General features: G+C 42.3%; 3 protein-coding genes across 3 annotated transcripts in view; 2 read left to right on the forward strand and 1 right to left on the reverse strand.

The window, feature by feature from the left end:
• Positions 1-697: 697 nt before the first annotated feature.
• Positions 698-11,291, forward strand: ARF4 (ARF GTPase 4). The gene is made up of 6 exons (XM_021532620.4): positions 698-990; positions 6,933-7,013; positions 7,506-7,615; positions 8,753-8,824; positions 9,339-9,464; positions 10,338-11,291. Exons 1-6 carry the CDS (start codon positions 924-926, stop codon positions 10,422-10,424), a joined length of 543 nt encoding a protein of 180 aa, XP_021388295.1. The 5' UTR covers positions 698-923; the 3' UTR covers positions 10,425-11,291.
• Positions 11,292-16,755: 5,464 nt separating this feature from the next.
• Positions 16,756-21,347, reverse strand: PDE12 (phosphodiesterase 12). The gene is made up of 3 exons (XM_021530633.3): positions 20,060-21,347; positions 19,020-19,098; positions 16,756-18,356 (listed from the first exon to the last, which is right to left on the reverse strand). Exons 1-3 carry the CDS (start codon positions 21,296-21,298, stop codon positions 17,914-17,916), a joined length of 1,761 nt encoding a protein of 586 aa, XP_021386308.1. The 5' UTR covers positions 21,299-21,347; the 3' UTR covers positions 16,756-17,913.
• Positions 20,719-21,432, forward strand: part of DNAH12 (dynein axonemal heavy chain 12) — a 60,663-nt gene continuing 59,949 nt past the window's right edge. Inside the window, exon 1 of the mRNA XM_085590531.1 lies at positions 20,719-20,849. The gene's annotated coding sequence lies outside the window, so the exon portion shown is untranslated. The remainder of the gene's footprint in view (positions 20,850-21,432) is intronic.

A 21,432-nucleotide genomic window follows, 5' to 3' on the forward strand; every position in this document is an offset into this window, starting at 1 on the left:
TAACAGTGTTTTTCTTTAGTACAGGAGAAGTAAATACTTTCTATTTAATACAACATTGACCGAGCCTGGTTCAGTTTTACTCTGCTCTTATGTCCTCGTGTCTGGTGCTCCCTGCCCGATGAACCGAGCGTGGTTTGGTGCCGCAGCTCGGGGCCTCTGGGGAGGGTCAGGGCGGGGGCCTGCTGCGACCGGGATGCCTAATAATTACTGTATAGTGGATATATATATATATACACAATTAATAATAGTACAGTAATATGTCACAGCGCTGCCGTTTGTTGATTTATTTCGGTTTGGTTTTTAGAGTGTGGGGGGAGAGGTTTGTTTATTTCCTTTATTAAATGTCCTTGTCGCTGTTGGGCTGCTTTTGGGGCCTCTCCGAGGTCTGGTTCCACCAGTCTCTCCCTGCCTGCCGGCAGCGGATCCCGTTGCCGTCCCGGCCCTGCGGCTGCGAGCGCAGCGTTACCGGGGCTGCCGCCCGTCCCCGCGGCCAGGGCGGGGCCCGCCGCAACCGGCGTGCCCCGCGCGACCCGGAAGCTGCGCGGGGCTGGCGACCGCGCCCGCCTACATCCCCCGTCGTGCCCCGCGGCGATGGCAAATGAGCGCGGGGCGCAGAGCTGCGCAGCGCATGCCGGGAGTCGTAGTCCCCCGCAGCGCCGCGGCCGTGTGGCGGAGGGCGGTGCCGCGGCCGGGGGATGTGGCGAGCGTGACGTGATCGTGTCCGCGTTGGAACCGGGGCGGCCGCGGCGAGCGTGACGTGGCAGAGACCGAGCGAGGTCCCCGGTCACAGAGCACCCGCCGCCGCTGCCGGGCTCGCCTCGCGCGCGGAGAGATCCGTGCGCGCACACCGGCCGGGCCGCGCTCCCTCCTGCCCTCCTTCCCTCAGCGCTCCCCCGCCGCCGCCCAGCGCCGCCGGAGCCGCCATGGGCCTCACCATCTCCTCGCTTTTCTCGCGCCTCTTCGGCAAGAAGCAGATGCGCATCCTTATGGGTGAGGGCCACCGCAGAGCCCGGACCGGCTGGGGCCGCGCAGCCGAGCCCCGCCGGAGGGGGAGGGGAGGCCGCGGGTCCCGGCGGGGGAATCGCCCTGTCCCGGGCTGCGGGGCGCGGACACCGCGCCGTGCCCGTCCCGCGGGCCGGGGGGCGCTGGGAGAGCGGCGGGGAGGGGAGGCGCTGAGGATCGGGCTGTATTTGCCCTTCCTTTCTCCCGCCGTGTGCCCGTTCCCCTCCCCGCCTCGCCCGCCGCTCCCCGGTGCCGCCGGTCCCGGCCAGGCCGAGCCCCGTTCCCGCAGCTGCGCCGGCCGCGCGGAACAAAGATGGAATTGCGGCCGGGCAGGGGCGAGCGAGCCCCGGCACTGCGGCTCCGCGAGCTGGATGTGACAAAGCCTGGTGTGTGCGGCACCAGGGCCGTAAGAACTGCCGTATAATGGCCGATTTTCGGCTGCTGTAGGGAGCTGTAGTGCCTCTCCTGACTCGTGAAAGGGCGTTTCGCTATAGCCTCCGTGGGCATTAGTTTTGTGCCCCGAGTACAAACCGATAAAACGCTCTAGGCAGCTCTTGTAGTGCTTGCTTAGTCTTACTGTCTCTCCCCATAATGATTTATTTTTAATATCCATTTATTTTGAAATTATCTCTTCCCTTGATACGGACTGTGCAGGAGTTGAAGCCAGTGGCTCTTGAAGATTCTCACTTTCAGATTATAGTTCAAAAGGTCAAAGCCAGCACATACTGCATTGGTATTTCCTCCTCCGCTTCGAGTTGTTCCCTGCCTTCTTCCACCCACCTACCCACCCCTGCAAGCTTTATGTACAAACAGTTCTTAGCCTCTTTATTTTTTGTCAGATTCTGTTACCAAAGTGAATGGAATTTGGTTCATGGCCGTTGACTGAAGTAGCTTGTCCTAAGGAACTAAATGGAGTGCTCATGTGGATATAGCCAGCAAGAGGAGTGGGTTCTAACTGTGAAACTTCCTGGCACACACCCATCCTTAGTGCTGACTGGATATGCACAGCAGACACAGTAGTGCAGCTTTTTAAAATTATAATCTTTCAGGTTCTCCATATATTTTGTGATGGTGAAGAGTGTTATTGCATACCCAGTAATCTTTGTTGTGTCTTAACTGCTTGAAATTAGAGACTCTCATCCATTTAAAAATAATCGGAGACATTTTAGTCTTCAAGACAACTTAGTACATGTGTCGGTTTCAAGGAGGTGATTTGGTTGTCTCCCTAACAGCCAGACTCTTCATATGACTCTTAATGAATGAAGTCAAGTCTGCAAGTGAGCTTGACTGTAGGATGTAGGATGACACAGAATCTGTGGCATTTGTAGTTCTGTTACTTTTTGCAAAGTACTGAAAACAGGAAAGTGATGTCATGCAGATCTAAACTGTTTGCAAGGCTCTTGGTAGAAAATGAGGTTGAATTTAGGTTAGAGATGGCTTTGGAAGGTGCATTTTCTAGCAGTTGTTTCAAATTATTTTATTTTTGTATTTCTTTTTTTTTTTTTTAAGGCCTTGTATTAAAATGCAGGGCTGGATCAGGGCACAGGGACAGCACTGTATTTGTTAGGTAGTATAGGAGAGTAGAACTTGGGGTATATTGTGGTGAGAGTCTTACAGGACAAACTGGATGTTCAGAAGCAGAATGTTACACTGAATATGACATAATTCGTGTACAACTGTAACACTAAATCTCTTCATAGCATTCTACATCATATATCAGCACTTTGAGGAGAGATGTCTGGGTGAATACTGGGATTGAATTAAAACTTTTCCTCAAGGTTATAATGTTCAATGTATGGTTTGAAAATGGGACTCTACAAGACCAGTCATGTAAGTTTCCATATGTAGAACACCAATTAAGAAATATATTTATGGGGTAGAGTACTTAGGGGAAAAATATTATGTGAGTTGATACCAACAGACAATTAATTTATAATTCTAACTTCCTTTGCACAGCTTTCTTCTGTTTCTGCAGGCTTGAAGATAAATTAGAATTAATTTAGCTCCTAAAACAGACTTTGTATTATTGAGGTTTGCAGAACTTGAGTATTTCTCATCAGGGACCATTACCAACAGCACTCACTTATTTTTTATGTTTTCAAATTCCATTTATGATACTAAGTGGATATTTAATGTTGTACTGTTCCTGAAATGTCATTTTTTAAAAAAACACACTAGTACAAGTATTTTTCAAAAATATTTACTATTTGGAAGAAATGCTGTAAAGAAGATTCATGCATTTTCTTTATAAATAGGCATAACATGAGGGAAAAGAAAGGACTGGGGTAGGGCTGAATGTCTGAAAGTCAGATTCAGCGACTGGGGCATTAAGAGTAGAAACACTGAATCCTAACCCTACATGTACCTGTCTGTGAAACTCTTCACTGATGGTGTTTTGTCCTTGGAAAAAAAACCATACCCATTCATTGTGCACCTTTCAGTATCATAATTTAGTGTTCTATGTCTTGGTGTAGTTGTGCAAGTGTTAACTGATATAGTAACTACTCAGGAGCTTCAAATACAAAGGTATTATTAAATACATTGGGTGGAAAATGTCAAGATTCTTTGGAAATTGTGTCACTGCAACAGATCATAATAATTTAGCTTTTTTTTTTATTTGGGCAGGTGTTGTTTTAGACAACTGTTGGTTTGCATGCTGTTGGCTTTCTATAGTTTTTGTGAAGTTTTGTGCTGTGATAAGAGTGGCAGCTTGACATTCAGCCACCAGTGATCAGAGTAGGAAGTTGGTTAATGAAGGATGTGATGTGGTCAGGGATGATGTGACAAGTGAACAAGTGAACTAGAAGCTTGAGATTTAGAAAAACAACTGACAGGCTGTGAATAAAACACTTTTTAAGAGGAGTAAAGGGCTACGAACCACAGTGATTTTAGCAGTGCCTGAAAGCATTGTAGATATTTTTTTCTCCAGCTAGAGGATGTTTCAGTTTAAAGGTGAATGGTTGCAAGTACAGGTCTGCACTTTCCATTTGTGCTTTATAGTAATCTTGGTGCTTTGCAGTACAATTGCTTAGTGTTATACCCTTCATCAAGTCTCTTACACCTTGGTCATGACAATGGTCAGTCAGGCAGTAGAATCAGTGAAAATACAGAATTGGGAATTTACTTTGTTTGGGGATTTAAGATATGACTTTTAGTCTTGGTAAAGTTCATGTTGTGGCAGTAGCTCATACGTTTACATTTATTGTTCCAGTTCAAATGTAAACATGTTTATTCTTGAATTACTAAAAGCAGTAGTTACACTTCCTACTAGCTCAAAAGATTAAATGTGATTTAGTGCTCTGAAATTTTTTAAAGGGTGCTGAATTACAAATTGGAGTAAGAAATATGAAAAGAGGCTATGGTTTTCATTATTTGCTCCTTTAGGCTTCATAACATACGCAGTTTGGCCAAAAGAGGAGGTTTTTGCAAATGGGGTCACGGGGATTTGCATAAGGTCCTTCCCTCAGTTACATGTGAAGTCAGAAGAAGAAAACATGTACCCATAACCCTGTAACTCAGCCTGCCTCGGTGCAAAGTCCAACAGCTTAATGAAGAGTTGTGGGTAAGAGTGGATTTAAGCAAAGTCTGGGCTTTGTGCTTACATAGGCACTGTAGACTTCTGCCAGCACCACTGAGGTGCACAAGGGTAGAGTGGGTAACTGGGGCAATATTTTCATAATATACCAAATAGTTTAAAATTCTTGACTAGTTTGTAATTTCTTAACTCTGAGTCATGTCTTCCAAAGGATCTTGATACTCTGTGTATACATTCTATGGAATGAGATTAGCTTTCTTTGTCTTTATCTGTGTTGTTAGTATAAACCTCAAATACACTCAAGCAGTTTGTGTCGACAATGGCATCTTTCTTACATTGGTAATTTTAACAAGTCTTGTCAGTGTTTGTTATATTGATAACAGAGTAATTTTTTTTGGTGGGGAGCAATAAGAGAAGAGTTTTGAGTAGTAGTTGTAACTAATTGTTTCACTAAATTATCTTATTGTTAATTTCCTGGGAAAAAAACCCTATCATACCATGTTCAGGCATTATATGTACTTACGAATGTCTACCTGTCCTACAAGTGCTTACGTGAGGCTGAGCTGTGTGAAAATAGTGTTTGGCTTCAAGCATTGTGCTGTTAAAAACATTGGTTTTCAGCATAGGTGGAGTATTTGAGGGTTCTGAAGTCAACTTAGAGGGTTTTGTAAGGTGACCTGACACTTAACTGGTGTGGGGAAGATTGTGGCATTTACAAGTTTCATGACTTGCAAGTCCTTTTGTAATTTCTGCTGCACTATGACTTTTTTTTGTTCATGTTTGTGTGTGGTTCTGAAGGAGACCAACACTTAAACAATAGCAAACTCAAACCCCTTTCATTTCCTTTGGACATTTTGAGAGTCAAGGAGCTTTCATTTTGATGGTAGATTTCCACCCTACTCCCTTTCTTTCATGCTGTCGTGACATTAAGAATTAAAATAAGTTTGTTTTTTTTTTTTTTAATATGCAATGACATTACCAGAGAAACTGCATTGGTATGTTTAATCCCATGCACACTATTAGAATATAGGAGAATTATAGATAGAGTTTTTAAAGTTAGTTTGCTGCAACAGCAGTTTGTGTCTTGAGAAAAAGGAGGTTTTTCAAGAATTTGGTTTCATTCAGTATGAGCAGGTAATTTTGAATCCCCTTTTTTTTGTGATGCTAAGGAAACAGTTGTATTATTAATAGGCAAGTTACCAAACCACTTAAAGCTTAATATATTGCAGTTGCAAAGTAGGAAGTAAACTCAGAATGTTAAAGACTGTGCATTATCCTTATAAAATGAGGATAGCATTTGGTTTCTTGCAAAAGCATGAACTAATTTTTTTGATGGGAGGTATTTTTATTTGGGCAAATGTTACTGACAAAAGAGACAATTTGTGCTGCTGTGTTTAGTACCTGCTGTTTGTGGAGGTGCTTGTGTGCGAGGTATTGCGTTCTAATTTAAAGGATTCTATTTTGAGTTACATTATGTGTTTAAAATGCTTAACAATAAGCAGTTTCACAAACAGTTTTAGAAAACTACAGTGTATGCTTGGGGTTTTGGTGATACATTTAAAAAATGTCGTTTAGGCTTTGTTTTATTTTATTTCTGAGGTGTCTCATATTTACCACATAGCTTACATTGAAAAACAGCAAACTTAAGTTTTGTTTTAGAAACAGAACAGCAAATTTAAGTGCAGAAGGTCTTCTGTAATGACCAACAGTCATTAGGAGGAGACTCCTGATGGAAGCATTCTAGTGGATCTCACAGTATGGAAATGATATTCTGAAGAATACCTACAGCCCTTCTGGTATATGTGCAGGGGTGATGAGAGCTGCCTGATGTTTGTGGTTTTTTCAGTGCTAAAGAAATATTTTAGCAAAGGGAGGAGGAGCTGGGATAAGGGACAAGAAATGTCTTTCATGTATAGTGCCAGCTTGCATTGGTCCACATGTGCCTGTGAAGCTGAGCTTTCCCAGAGGTTGAGTAAGGGAGGCTTTCCCCAGCTTGGTGAAGTAACAGATGTGTGATCAGTTAGAAAATGTGTGCTGCTTGTAGATTGTTGCTAGGCTTTAAAAATCTTCGTGATTTACACAGAAGAAACTTCCAATATGAATGATAAAGTTTAATTAACACAAATACTGAGGAAGATTACTTGAAACTTTTGAGCATGTAGGTTGTGAATGGAAGCATCTTACTGAGCTTGTTTTCTTCATGACTTGTTCTCTCTGTGCTGGGTAGAGGAGATGGGGAAAAACATACAGTAGTTTATCAGTAATGAGTTAAGAGTGTTTAAAAAGCTGTTCTCAGTAAAAGAACCTTAATACTCTGCATGTAAAATGACATGATTCTAAAATATCAGGTTGTAGTTCAGTTTGTGAAATAAAGCAAGTTTTCTCTTCCTTCTAGTTGGTTTGGATGCTGCTGGGAAGACAACCATTCTTTATAAACTGAAACTAGGAGAAATTGTCACCACAATTCCCACTATTGGTAAGATCACTAGTTCTTATATCTTTATTCTTGTTATTCTAAACCTGATGGGCCTCTGAAGAGTGCAGGGATTTGCTGTCTTTGTGGTTAGAATAAGAAACAAAACAAACAGAACTGTCTGGTCCTGCCATAACATACCTGTGTCAGCCCAAAGAGACATCCAGACCAGAATCCAGCTACCAACTGTGGCCAGTAGCAGATGCTCAGGAGGATAGGAACCAGATCAGTAGCACCACTTCCCCCAAACACCATGAGCCTCATAGTTTGTGGCTGAAAGATTTGCTCAGCTACTTGGGCTTGGATTTAAATGATTTGTGTTTATTTTCCCCTTCAATCAACTTTCTTCCTGATTTACCAGTTCAGTATTGATAAGCCATTTTATACATATTTGGGAGAAGTATACCTTAGGATGTATCTATCTTTAACATGGTTAGAATTATGTTTTAACACTAGAATTAACTATTTCTAATTACTGAACTCCTTCATTTTTAGGTTTTAATGTGGAGACGGTAGAATATAAAAACATTTGTTTCACAGTTTGGGATGTTGGTGGTCAAGATAAAATTAGACCTCTTTGGAGGCATTATTTCCAGAACACACAGGTAAGAATACTCAGATGGCAGTAGTTAAAGACCTACTTTGTAAAGCCTCATTGTGTTTTGTACAGTACATATGGAGAGTTGTTTTCTCTCTTTCAGAAAGGCTCTGCACTACTTCCTGCAACTTTTGAGGGTACCTAGATTTTATTCTAGTTGAAGTTAATTTGTTCCCCTGGAGGCTTCAAACCTAGTTGTGAGTGTAGCCTCTTAATGATCAAGTCCTTTTAGGTTCTACCAATGTTCTGTAATGTGCCAGAGCAACTGGTTTGTTGTGAGGAACTCTTAAAATGTATGGCTTTTACTGTGCTAAATTAGTGTTTTCAGTAAGGTGAGCATCTATAATATGGTAAAATATCTTGTTACCAGTTGATTGAAAAGTGCTAGCTTCACAATAATGTGACTACCATCAGTTTTTGGGACATAAATGTGATACCTTTGGTTATAAGTAGTAAGGAAAGTTGCTTGTTGGTATCAGAAGACTTCTGGAGTGAGTTTGTTTGAGTGTTTTTTTGTGTTGAATATAGAATTGTTTTCGTTATATTTGTGTGCAGCATGGTGCATATGATTGGTGCAGAAAAATACAGAGATCTGGATTGACAAAAGGGACCTTGCACCACCATACTGTTGTGAATAGAGTAATACTTAATTTCCGTTTCTTATTACTGTCCTGTTACTAACTACTTCTAAAATATACTTGTCTTTCCTTGAAGAGAGTGATAAAACCAAGGTTTTCAGACTGGAAGGTTAAGAGTGAATTGTGTAAGAAGAATGCTTGAATAACAGATACTATTAGAAGTACTGTTTGATACAAACTTTTTAAAAAAAACTCGGGCATTAAGGTGTGGATTTTTTCAGTTAAATATGAGATGATGAAACACTTGTGATTTTCAGTACAGTGAGTGAAAGCAGAGGGGAAATTATGTGATTTTGTTGCATTTTTTTGCCCCCAACTTTATTTTGAAGTTGAGACTTAGGTAGTTGTTCAGACACACGTCATGCAGTGTTTAAACAGAACTTTCTGTTAAATTTGTTGCCTTTCTTAGGTAAGTAATCATTATACTTGGTATGAGTATTTTGGTGGTTTAAGAATAGTGCTGCACATTTACATTGTTTTTTTCAAAACTGCGTAATTTTCTACAGGGCCTCATTTTTGTGGTAGACAGCAATGACAGAGAGAGAATCCAGGAAGCAGCAGAAGAGCTGCAGAAAATGGTAAATATCAATATCTTCTGAGGTATAATTGTTAGACTGACTTGTTCTATTTTTGAATGTTTGTCAGGTTCCCTAAAGGATTTAGGATTTCACAGTTTTAGGGAGTCTGTACAGTGCATATTGTATTCAGCTGGTAATTCTGGGTCACATAGTGCACCAAGTTGTAATTTCCACTCTGTAGAGAATCAATAATATGTCCAGAACCTTTAATTCATGAAACCTCGATAGGAATGCAGCAGGAAAAGAATTTTGGAAGAACAGGTTTGTGCTAGAGAATGTTTAATCAGCAAGTTGCCCATAAATTTAAACTTCTGAAATTGAAAGGGGACTTCCTTAATTGCAGGAGTTCTGTTGTATACTAGTTAAATTTCACTCAATACTTACTAGTGACTTCAGGAGCAAGAATGAAAATGTTTACAACCCTTAAATCAGTATTTAGATATTTTAGTGTTTGTTGAAGTAACTGACTTGTTTAACTGAGGCAATTTAATAACATGTCTGTTTTTTCTCTTAGCTTCAGGAGGATGAGCTGCGAGATGCAGTGCTGCTTCTGTTTGCAAACAAACAGGATCTGCCAAATGCCATGGCAATCAGTGAAATGACAGATAAACTAGGCCTTCAGTCTCTGCGTAACAGAACTGTAAGTGCTCAACTTTCTGACTGATGAACTCTTTTCTCCCTCTATTATATATGATAAAGTTCCTCTAAGAGAAAGGATAGTTTTCACTGCTTTCTCTAGAAAGATCTGCACACCTGCTGTTAAACTTCATAATGCGTAATTCAGGTCCTTGTTCAAAATAAGTGGTTTAGAAGTATAATCCAGTGTGTACAGCTGTTAGAGGTGTTTAATTTCTCACCTTCTTCTGAAAACATACAAACACTCCAGTCTGTCATTGAAGTGCAGACATCCAGCATTTCACAAAGTATGTGATGAGCTTTCCTGTTTTCTCAGTATTATGGGAGAACAAATGCGTTCTGCATTCCCACCTCCAGGAGGAAATTACGTAGCTTCTAAAGCATTAAATTTCATCTGCTCAAGCTTTAGAGACACAGGTTAGCTTCACATGAACCTTCCCACCTTTTGTAACCTGAGTGTCTGTGTTGGCATACTAAGATCCTGACCATAGAAGCTGTTTCAGACGTCCGTTCATGTAGATAATTCCATGTTCACTTCCTAAAGAGCAGTCTTTCAGAGACAAGAAGTTTTCAGCATGTAAACCAAATACAAGTTCTGTATTTGTTTATTGATGCTCTAAGCTATGTTGTAGCCTTTACTAGGCCAGCACTTGAATTTCTGGATAATGTCTGAACCTCCTCTACACTACATGTACTTCTCAAAATTTTTATAAATTCCATTTATTCAATCTTGACAATCCTCATGGCACAAAACAGTATTTAAAGAGCACTAGTATAACACACAATTATAACAGCACTAAAGAGCGTCACATACTGTCATAACTTAGCTTGCATTTTGTCAGTATTTAAATTGAATTTTTGTGTTCTACATTAACAGTGGTATGTCCAGGCTACCTGTGCTACGCAAGGAACTGGTCTGTATGAGGGACTTGACTGGCTGTCAAATGAACTCTCAAAACGCTAATTCCAACGGGATGACTCTTTCACCAGGGACATGTTTGATATAAGTGGTCTAGGCTTGTTACAACAAAATTAGTTTGCATCTTGGTTATTACAGTATCTGGAACTGATATTTGGGCAGGATATTACAGCGTTTCAACTTGTTTCATTGCCAATTTATTGTTTACCGAGCTACATGTTGCAAGGGTAGCAATATGCTTGGGTAAAAATCTCCTTAACTTGGAAAAAGTGTATCTTCTGATTTTATTCCCCTTGTTAGCCTAAATGCCTGAATATAGTTATTGTGACATCTTTAAGATCTGTTTTGAATACTCTTTGAGCCCCAATAAATTAATGTTTTAATTTTTTTTCTCCCTGCTACTCTTAGTTTACTGATGCCCTGTTTCATTCCTCAGACAGTCTGCTGATTTAAAAATGTAGCATTCCGTATGTATTTATTTCTCTCCCTTGCCAAAACGATTTCCTAATACTGCTTGTTCCAAGCCAAGGAAATGCTCTAAAACACTATACAAATCTACTGCACTGAGGAACATTTTATTAATCCTTGGGTTCTGTCAGCCCAACTTGCCTTTGTGTGAATTGGATTTGATGGGTAGAATAGTTCTGTGCTGGTTGCGAAGAGCTCATGTTGAGGTTGTTTTTAATATTCAGCAGATTGTCTTCCTTTATATTGTATCTTTTTTTTATGTTGCATGTTGCTTTTTGGTATCAGCCTGACTATTTTTGCCCAGTGTATAATAGTTCTGCTGAAGTTTTACTGTTTGTTGGTGAACATATCTTCATAAGGAAATTTTGGAAAATTCATCAAACTCAATGGATTCGTTTCTTCATAACCCACTTGGAATTATTCCTAATAAAATGATAAAATGTATGGTTCTGTGTATTCTCTTCTTGATTCCTGAAATAGTTGAATGCAAACTGTCACTTATTCTTTCTCCATATACTGAGCTTTCCTGCAGCTTGAATATGAACACCAGTCTCAAATTTTCATTTGTTTGGAGCTGTGTAGAGTGGGACATGGAAGGGAGGCAACCAAGTTGTATACAGTGCAATAGAGTAGTTGTCATCGGGGCTTACATAATTCTGTAATGTCTTTTGAAGTTGTAAATCTAAAATTCCTTTCAAGATGTCCAGATACGAAAATACTAACAGTTAAAAAATTGTAATAAAACAATTTTGAACTGCCTGAAAAGCATGCATGTCTGTTTCATAGTTTTATCTACATGTCAAAACCTACATGGGTCCCAGCAGGAGAGTCACACGTTCTGTTGGTGGCCAGCTGGGAAGGTAACCTGAGTGTTTTTACAGGGATATAGCAAATATTATAATAATGCTGATAATTGCCCCCCAAAAATCATCTCTACACAACTGCTACTGTTTCACATTTCTGTCCCCTTATACCTTTGTAGTTCAAAAGGCATAAATTATTACCTGTTTTGAGGCTGCTTCTAATGGGTAGTTTAGAATCTATTTTTCTGTTGCCTGTCTGCTGTATAGAAGCAAATACTGCTCAACCCTCCAACTAAAATGTGCTGTCCTATTGATTGGATGTCTTTAGGAGCCCAAAACATGATTCTGTTGCAGTTTCAGGCTAAGTGTTTCTCATTTTCCACCCATGTCTGGTTGTGACAAGGTCTGGTAAACTCAAGCTAGTTTTGGTTCAGAACACCTTCCTGGGCAGCTTCTGCTCTAAGTGAGGTTTCAGTTCTTAGGAGGTGCTGTTACTGTGAGCACAGCTAAGCAGGGAACATTCCAAAGTTTTTGAATACAGGCCTTAAATGTCTCCAATGTGTAACGGAAACCCAGGAGACAGTGTAAGGTGAGAAGGGTTTTGCCTGCACCTTTAATGAATTGCTGATTACTTATTAACCTAAGCTGATATACCCATGTATTTGATCAGTAGCTGTTGATGTGCACATTTCTGGCAATGCAGTTCCTTGAATTAAACCTTTAAAGGTACACCTTGTTCAGAAGAGACAGCTTGTCTCTAATACAAGCTGTTTTTTGTAGTCCCAGTAGGTTAAAATAAGCAATGCTTGTTACCGTTAGAGGTAGTCTTTAAATTGAACAGTAGATACTTGAATTAGGTCTATTACCATGGAGGAAACGCTCTGCTTGGTAGAGATTTAATTATTTAAATGAGTAAGTATTCAGGTTTATGTGAGCTCTGTTGAGCCACTATGCTTTTCTGTTGCAGCATGTGTATACAAAGTTCATATTTCTGATTCATCATGTTTGGGTTTTTGTATCAGTGGGTGTAATTCTACTACAAAATGAATAATTTCTCAAAGTCAGAAAGTAATTAAGATCTTGGGCCTCATTTAAGAGTGATGGAGTCTGCATGAGGGCAAAGACTACAGCTTGCACTGAAATGCAGTAAGACAATGTTGTATATCACTAACAATGTACGGTACAGCCCTGTTCCTCAGAGGAAGATGAAATTCTCATGAGCACCCAATTTTCTCATGTCTGTTAAGAGTTTAGATACTAACATGGTTTGTCATTTCCCTATCAGAAGTCAGGTACCTGAACTGAGCTGCTGTCCCCGAAGTTCAAAATCTTGAACAGGCATGAGACTGCTAAAAATGTGTTCCTCATTCACTGTAGTGACAGGAAATCTTGAGTTCCAGTAGTTAAAATATCTCTTTGTATACATTACCTTCTATATTCAAACAAATGGGTAACTTCTGCTGCACTGGGGAGTTATACAAGTAATATTTGTGTACAGGAAGCTTTATTTCAGTGTGTCAGATGGCCAGCTTAACTATAGAGAACAAAATACTGAAGAAAGAGTGGGTTGTCTTTTATTTGACCATGGTGACACAATTTATTTTTTAAATATTAAGTACATGCATGTTTTAATTTTTTTTAATTGCTTACAAGAATAGCCCAGGTTGTATAAAACATTCATTTGGGGTTTGCCAGTAAAGAAAATTCAGAGCCCAGTTATTAGTCCCTTGTTAGTCTAAGAAATCCTACAAAGGTGTGGACAAAGGCAGTTTGAGTGCAAGATGATGAAACTTTGCACCATCCCTTGTCCACGTGTGTTTTTGCCACCCCTGTCAAGAACGGGGACTTAAGAAACTGCATTTCATATGCTGCCATTGGATTTATGAATAAAGCTGAGCTGCCAAAACTAAAATGTTTAAGGCCTTTCCTCTTACTGGGTAGGAGTAGGAAGACTTGAAACAATTTTCTTTCTGTGCCAAGAATATGAGAAACAAGTGCAACCACACAATTAATTTGACATGTTGAAAGCTCTGTTGCCTTAGCACACTGAGTATTTTCCCCTTGATTTTTTCATACCATTTTTCATACCTTAGTGTTTTCATGCCATTTTTCTCCTCCCTTCATCCTTCTCTCAATCATATTTGGCATCCTTGCTTGCTTTATCATGATACATATAGGTACTTTACTTAATGCTTGAATTATACTTTTCAAAAATAGCAATGATACAAAAAATGTGCAAGAATTCAAGTACTGTCACCGGAGGATAAGAGACCCCTTTGTCTGGAACAGATATGGTCAGGGGAAAGAATAATAGGAGTTTCAAGTTGCCAGACCAGTCTGAAGGACCTGGCAGGATTTGGTTGATTTTGTATGTATCAAATACACATGTAAACATTTCACAATACCCAGAGCCTAAAAATGAGCCAAGTGTGCTGCCTTCAGAAGTCAGTGTTTACATGCCCTTAGTTCTGTAATACTCTTGTGAGTAACGAGTTTGTCCACAGCAGGAGCCACTGTGAAAGAAGAAACTTCCTCCTGAGAAAACTGCCAGGCAGGAGGTAGCACTGTCTCTCTTTAGGTTTAATGAATCAGAGATGGGAAATTCAAGTAGAAGGCAAATAGATTTTCCTTTTTCCTTAATAGGTGGTCTGGGAAAGTAGAGTAACAAAACCAAAAAATCCCCCACACACATTTACAAAGATGCAAAGAAAATCCTACCCAGTTTTTTGTTGTGAAGGGCATGGAGCTTTCTAATTTCTCAGTGAGGAACAAGTACAGGTGAGTTTAGGTTTATGAAATAAAATGGAGACAAGTTGAATGGGACTTGTACAAATATGGGTTCTGGATGTTATTTAGAGAGGAAAAATTAATTGCTGAGCAAGGTCCAGAGATGTAGGGAGAGCCAAAATGGGAGTTAAAATCAACGTATGTGCAGTAGGAAGCACCATCTGTTACCTTACACAGATGTAAATAAAGCTTGGGAGCGTGGGGACTGTGGGCCAAAGGTGTCTTTTGCCCCATAAAACTCAGTTTTTTTGAACTGTGCCTTTCTTAATCTTTAGCCTAGTGCTGCATTCCCATTCTTGACATGCGACAGGTTCCTGATATGTTGTTGCTATTGGCAGTCAGCCTCTGCTGCTGCCATTTCCTAATTAAATGGAGGATACTGGGTCAGGCGATTCCCCAGCATCAGCTCACAGGGCTGAATGTCTCCTAACACAGTGAAGAATTATCTGCCACGTGCAAGAGCCTGTTCCAGTGCTGTGTTTGTCTTCATCACTTGCTTACTGCAGATTCCAGCTTCCCTTTGCACTCCTCTCCCCGGTCTGCGGGGAGGCAGAGGCAGCAGCCCAAGTGCCAGCATAGCAAGAGGGAGGGAGCTGCTGTTTCTCAGAAGGGAGGCAGAGCACCGGGCAAGTCTGTTCTGAGCAGCTCCATCTTCTGGTTCCAGGGACAAGTTAGAGATTTTTAATGGTTTGGGTTTGGAAAAGACAAAGTAACCCAGTTGTAATGGATTGGTACTTAAAAATGAGAATGAGAAAATTAGAAAAACAAGAATGTTCTTTTGAGTTGTAAGGGGAGCTCAGTTAGCCTATATAAGTAATGGAATCTCACTTCCAAACTTCACAATTGCAATCTTCCTGTTCTAAGTGACTGAGGTATTTCTCCTGCTGGCCCACAGCCCTGCATTACTCAGTGGAGTTGCCATATGCTTGCAAATGTTACATCTTCAGGTGTAAGTGTTCCCGTATCTACTAAATTAGTAAAATTTATTTGCCCAGATAAGGAGTTTACAGCTTTCATTCTATTTGCAAGATTTTCTCCTCACATGTGTATCTTTAAGTTATAAATCAGCAATACTTTTATTATGAACTTTGCAGTCTACGAGAGTACAGACATCAACTCATGCAAGACTGAATTACACTTTTTTTTTAATTAGACTTATTTAAAAAAAAACTGATCAAAGATCTACACAAATTATTTAGGGTCCAATTTTTAAGGGAGCGTCTATCACTAGTGCAGTGATCTAACATCATTTTCATTGCCACATTCCATTTTGCTTCCCTTTTGTATCCAGAGGTGCTTCAGCTACCATATGGCTTAGCTAAAGCGCTCACTTAAGAAAACCAAAAATCTGAGGGTTTACATATAATCTGGCATTGAGGTCTTGTTATGTTTTCAGGTGGATCTGCTGGAGCAAGTTAAGGTCTTGCTTCAAGCTTTCATCACCTCTTTCCACCCACCTCCAAACCTGTATCAGTTCTTTGGGCACAAATGGCTTTCAGGTGACTAAGTTCAGGACATAAGATCCACTAAAATGACAGTACAAGCAAGAGAACTAAAAGCCCTGTATTTTTTAGCAGGATCACATCCCTGTTTTAGTTTGGTGTGGCATAAGCAGGAACAAGGAGACAATTCACAGGTGGTAGAGCAGATCAGGTAAGAGTTTGGGATAAGAGAGAATGTTAACTGCCTATGTTGCTGAAAAGAAGCTGCTTTCAAAGGACATTTACATGAGCTCTTTAGCATCACAGGCTTCCACAGACCCAGAGTACTGGAATTTGTCTATTTCCCTTTATCTGTGGGCAGAGTTGGTGATGAAACACTGGATGATTCATGAGATTTGTCTTCTCACAACATGCTGTGTGAGACACATTTGGAGATTTATGGCCTGCATCTTTAGCCTTGTATGATCTCCGAAGGTAAACCTGCCTTGAGGGGTTTGCTACTGCAGCTACCAGCATCATGTTAGATGCCCAGACACTACAGCAGCAAAACACAGTAGTAATTGTTTTGGAAATAACAGAAAAGAGCAGATTATTTAAAAGCTTCTTGACACCACTACCCTTCACAGCATAGCAATTACTATGGCAAGAGACAGCACCAGCAACTCTCAGAAATATCCCACCTGAAAGTGACTTCCTGCTTTGAGTAGTGCTTAAACAGTTGAGTGAATCCCAGCTACAGTGCACCAGAATGCAGAGGAGGTTAGCAGGTGTGCAAGCAGAGAGTACACAGCTTTTATCAACCCAGGCAGACTTGTTTTGCCATGAAAGACACCAGCAACTAGAAGAAAACCCCAAACTGACCATAGTGACAGACAATTGATAAAGGGAGTTTTATTAGATGAAAGAGGAAGATCTAGTGAATAGGTTCCAAATGCTTTTTGCTTCCTATGGACCAATGATACAGGGTAAGAAGCTTGTTAAACAACTGAACCCACTCCAACACATTCCATGAAGGTATGGATAAAATACACTTCCCCACATCCTACAAAATAAGGCAAACTGGGCTATTTCTAGAAAGAAAAAATGCATGTAAAAACACTTAAAAATTCAGGCGGTCTTTGTATGCAAGAGAGGAACAAATTACAACCATTGTGATAAAGTTTGCAAGTCACTTATTATTCTTTGTAAAGATTTAGGCACAGATAATTAATGCACCACATTGTTCTGTATCTCTCCCCACCTGAAAACAGATGATACCGATAAAAAGCTCCCTCCCATCCAAAGCTGGCTGTCCTAAACTCCAGTATCTTTCATTGCTGACGACTCAAACCAGAAGGAGCATATGTTCGAAGTAGATGATCTTTCTTCATGTCCAGTTTCACAAGGTGTTAACATTATCCTCATGACCCATGTTATGTGGGCAGACAAATTGCTTCCAAATCAATTACAGCCTTGAATTTAACATGGTTGATTTTTGACAAAGTCCATTCACTGATAATTAAGAACATCTTTTCAGAAGTTGGTAGGTACAAGTACATTGTTCATGCAACCTACTAGAAGTTGTGCCATAGTAATGGTAAGTGAACAAGACAATTTATAAACTTAAATTACCAATACGTTAATTAAAGTGGAGTCAGCTAAATCCGTTTGGGTTCTGTGTTTATTTCTGAATTAAATAGGGTTCAATTTCTAGACTGTCTTACAAATCAGATTAAACTCCTTTTTTTTTTAAACAAAATAATTCTTAATCGTTTAAAAACACCACTAAAAAGGTATATGATAATCCAAATTTCAAAACCCTGTCTTCAATGTATTTTTTCCCATTAGCATATAAAAAAGGGGAAAATTGTCATGCAAATATTCTGAACAGTGTGACAATACTCAGTAGAGCCATCAAACACATGAACTCTTCGTTAATCATTTTGGCTTTCCTTTTAGTAGCATACAAGTCAGAGTCTAATCTCAGTTGCCCAGAAGTACATGAAATTTAATTTCTTTTTTAAAAACCTCCAAAAGCACCATGCCAGAGCTACTCTATTTCCACTTCAAGTCACATATTAGTGCTATATGATCAGAAGGATGTGAAACACTTGGCAAAGCCTGGTGGGTTGTTATTTCTTCATGACTTGGCAATGGAATAACTTGTTCAACCTCTAGAGCATTTCTGTCAATGAAAATGTAGTCCAGACATCCATGAAACCCACCAACATAGTTTGTATAAGCAGGTTCTCCACAAGCACTTTGCAGTTTGAAAGGATGGCTTAGAGACATACTGCACCTTTCTTCCTCCCCATTTGAGACCCAGTCTTCATGGTCTTCAGCAATGCCACCACTGCTGATAAAACTGTAAGCTCCTGACGAGGGTGTGCTGTTAAAATCTCCACAGAATATGACTGGGATCCTGGGATACAAGTCACATGCTACGTGCTTGATGTGAGACATGGCTACAGCAATTTGGATCAGACGGATGTTCCCACCTAAGGACATAAAAAAATATTATTTCAAATAATGCAGAACAGCACTGGGGGTGCTTACCTGAATTTTAGAATCGTTTTAATGAATTAAGAAGCCTTTGAAGTTTGTTACTGTGAAAATTTTTGGGTAACAGACAATTTCAACTTAAACTCACTCATGCAAGAACTCTGAAGCTTTAAAAACCCATACAGCAGTTTTCCATTTCATGGCAACCATCCTAATAATATTCCCAAAAAGGCACAGAACCAAAAGAAAACTAACTGAGAAGAATCTCTCCTAACAGCTTCTGGAGCCCAATCTGGTTGCCACTCCTGGCAGTACTGTGGGAGAACTCCATATTCAACAGGTCTGGGAAACCATAAGCACACACAAAGCTCTCTCTATTTTATGGTCTGTTTTTTGGGTGAATTGTGTGTACTGTGACTTGCCTTGCTTTCATCTGGATTCTACTGACTCCTAGGCACACTAGAAAAATAAATATATAAACAGACCTAGGAGTCTGGCTTGATTTCACCTAGGTAAGAAGTGAGGCAGAAGAAAAGGCTTCAGTTCCAGAAGAAAAGGCTATAGCTGCAAAAGAATGGTGGGAAATCTGTTCTCCCAAGGAAGAGCAAAAACCTTTCCAAACCTAGTTATCCCTACATGCAGGAATGTGCCAAAATTACCTTTGGGGTGCCAGTATAGGTGGGTATTTGCTACACAAAGCTTCCTGGAAGGATCAGTTGTAGACTGAAGAACCAAAACCTTTAAGAGAGAAAACAGTCTTTGTTAAGTCTTAAACAGACTTATTGGTTATACATTTTAAAATGTACTAGTCAGCCTATACCTTCATGGCAATCCAGTTCAAAGAATCTGATGCTTATAACCAGTAAACACAATTCAGGAGTAGTACTCTCCAATAATCTTCTATATAAGGTCTGGGTATCAGCCAAAATATTACCACTACATCATTTAACAAACATTCTTTTGACTGTGTCTCGTTTGGCCATAGTTTTTCATAAGATATAGTTCACACTGTACCATTCTGAAACACTTTTGCATTCACTCTCTGCAACAGAGAGTGAAAAATGGAGCTAAATTTCCATTTTTAGCAAGGAAATGTAGCATTTCTTAATTGTTAAATTGAACAAAAATTTGGAGGTGATTTCAGTTATCAAAGAAATCCGGTTAGGCCTACTCAGTCCACGAGCAGGAAACTTTTACTGGTGTTTCTGCAATACCCGACACAGCCTTTTATCTTACACACTTGTACTTGCACAACAGCCCTGTGGGCAGACCCTCTGGCATCAGGAAGCTCACACAACACTTGTCCAACCTTATTTGATCCCTCCTGCCACTTGCTAAAGAGGCATTATAAAACATACTCAACCAACTTACCTAAACTTGATGTATAAGATCTAAGTAGTGAAACATTGGTTGCCAATACCACCAGCCAGGAATCACTACCTGGCCCAGAATCTCAACAGCTGTCTTCATTTTAAAGCAAAATAATACTGCCTTTTTTTACCAAATCTCAGTGTTTTGGTTTTGATCCTAAGTTGATCTTCTCCTCTATCCATTACCCTAGCTAACAGAGAACACAGTTCCATGTTTCAAATTCTTAACCCATCATCTCCCTTCTGTTGCTTGAGGCTCAACAACACCGGCCCAGCTGCACAGTGGGAGAGGAGAAAGGGGGAAAAAGCAGGTGTGTCAAAGCTGGTACCTGCAGCACAGAGGACCTCTGCAGCACCTTCTCCTGCACCAGGGGGTACTTGGCCAGCTGCTCACACAGCTCCCTGTGCAGCGGCTCTGAGAGCAGGGCTTCGCTGAAAGCGATATCGTGCTGGCTGAGGAGACTGAACTTGTCCCTGCGATAGAAAGTGGCCAGGCCTTCGTGCTGCTTCTCCTTAATCCTGAACAGCCCCTCCAGTCCAAACGCATCCAGCGCCGGGGCCAAGCTGTCCACGAAGACAGATTTATCCACCTCCTGCAAGCAGATGAGGTCGGCGCTGTAGCCCACCAGCTCCTTCTTGAGCAGGTTCTGGCGGTAGTCGATCTCCAGGGCGTAGGGAGCGCAGTACGGGTAGAGCACGGTGCGGGAGAACTCCGTCTGCGCGTAGGTGTCGGCCAGGATGTTGTAGGACACGGCGCGCACGGAGCCGCGGCCGCAAACCTTCCTGGTGTAGAGGTGCCGGGCGTCGAAGGTGCAGGCGCCGGGCCCGGCCTCCACGGGGCCGCTGCTTTCCACCTCGAGGGCCGGCCCGTAGCGCTGCTCCCCGTCGCCGGGCGTGCAGCGCAGCTTCAGCCGCAGCCCCACCAGCGCGTTCGACGGCGTGAACACGCGCCCGGCCGCCGCCGTCTCCACCCAGGCCTCGGCAGCCGCGTCCCCGCCGCCCGCGGGGCGCTGCTCGCGGAACCAGCGGAACAGGCAGTGCTGCGGCTCGGCGAACTCGGCGCTCACCTTGGGGCACACGGGGAAGCCGGCGAGGAGCGAGCGCGGCAGGCGGAGCTCGGTGAGCGCGGGCGGGTTGCGCTCCACGCGGTACCGCGCGTCCCCGATGTGCAGCACGGCGCCGTCCTGCCAGGCGGCCGCGTTCGGCAGCTCCTCGGCCACCGCCGCGCCGTCGCGGGAGAACAGCCGCACGGCCGGCACCGCCGCCTCGCCCTCCGCGCCGCCCTCCGCCCGCGCCTTCTTGCTCTTCTTGCCCGCCTTGCCCTGGCCCTTAGCGGCGTTGGTGGCGATGCGCGCCAGCGCCCGCCCCAGCGGCTCCGCCTGGTCGCGCTGCATGTGCCGAGCGCTGCCGTCGGGCAGCACGAACCGCAGGCTCAGCTTGGGCTCGGACGGCACGCAGCGCACCACGGCGCGCTCCATGGCGGCGGGCGGGCGGCCGTCACCGCCGTGCGGGGGTGCGGCGGGGGAGCCGCGGAGGCTCCGGAGGGCGGAGCGGAGCCGACGCCACATGGACCCGGCGCCGCGGCGGCTTCCGCGGGGCGCGGCCGGAACCGCGGGGCGGGGCGGGGCTGCCGCTCCGTCAGCGCGCGCAAGGGGCGGGGCCGCGCGCTGGCCGTGAGGCAGCGCCGCCTGCCGGTGCCCCG

Source organism: Lonchura striata, chromosome 12, assembly GCF_050655825.1.
Source record: "Lonchura striata isolate lonStrDom1 chromosome 12, ASM5065582v1, whole genome shotgun sequence".
Classification (NCBI taxonomy): Eukaryota; Metazoa; Chordata; class Aves; order Passeriformes; family Estrildidae; genus Lonchura; species Lonchura striata.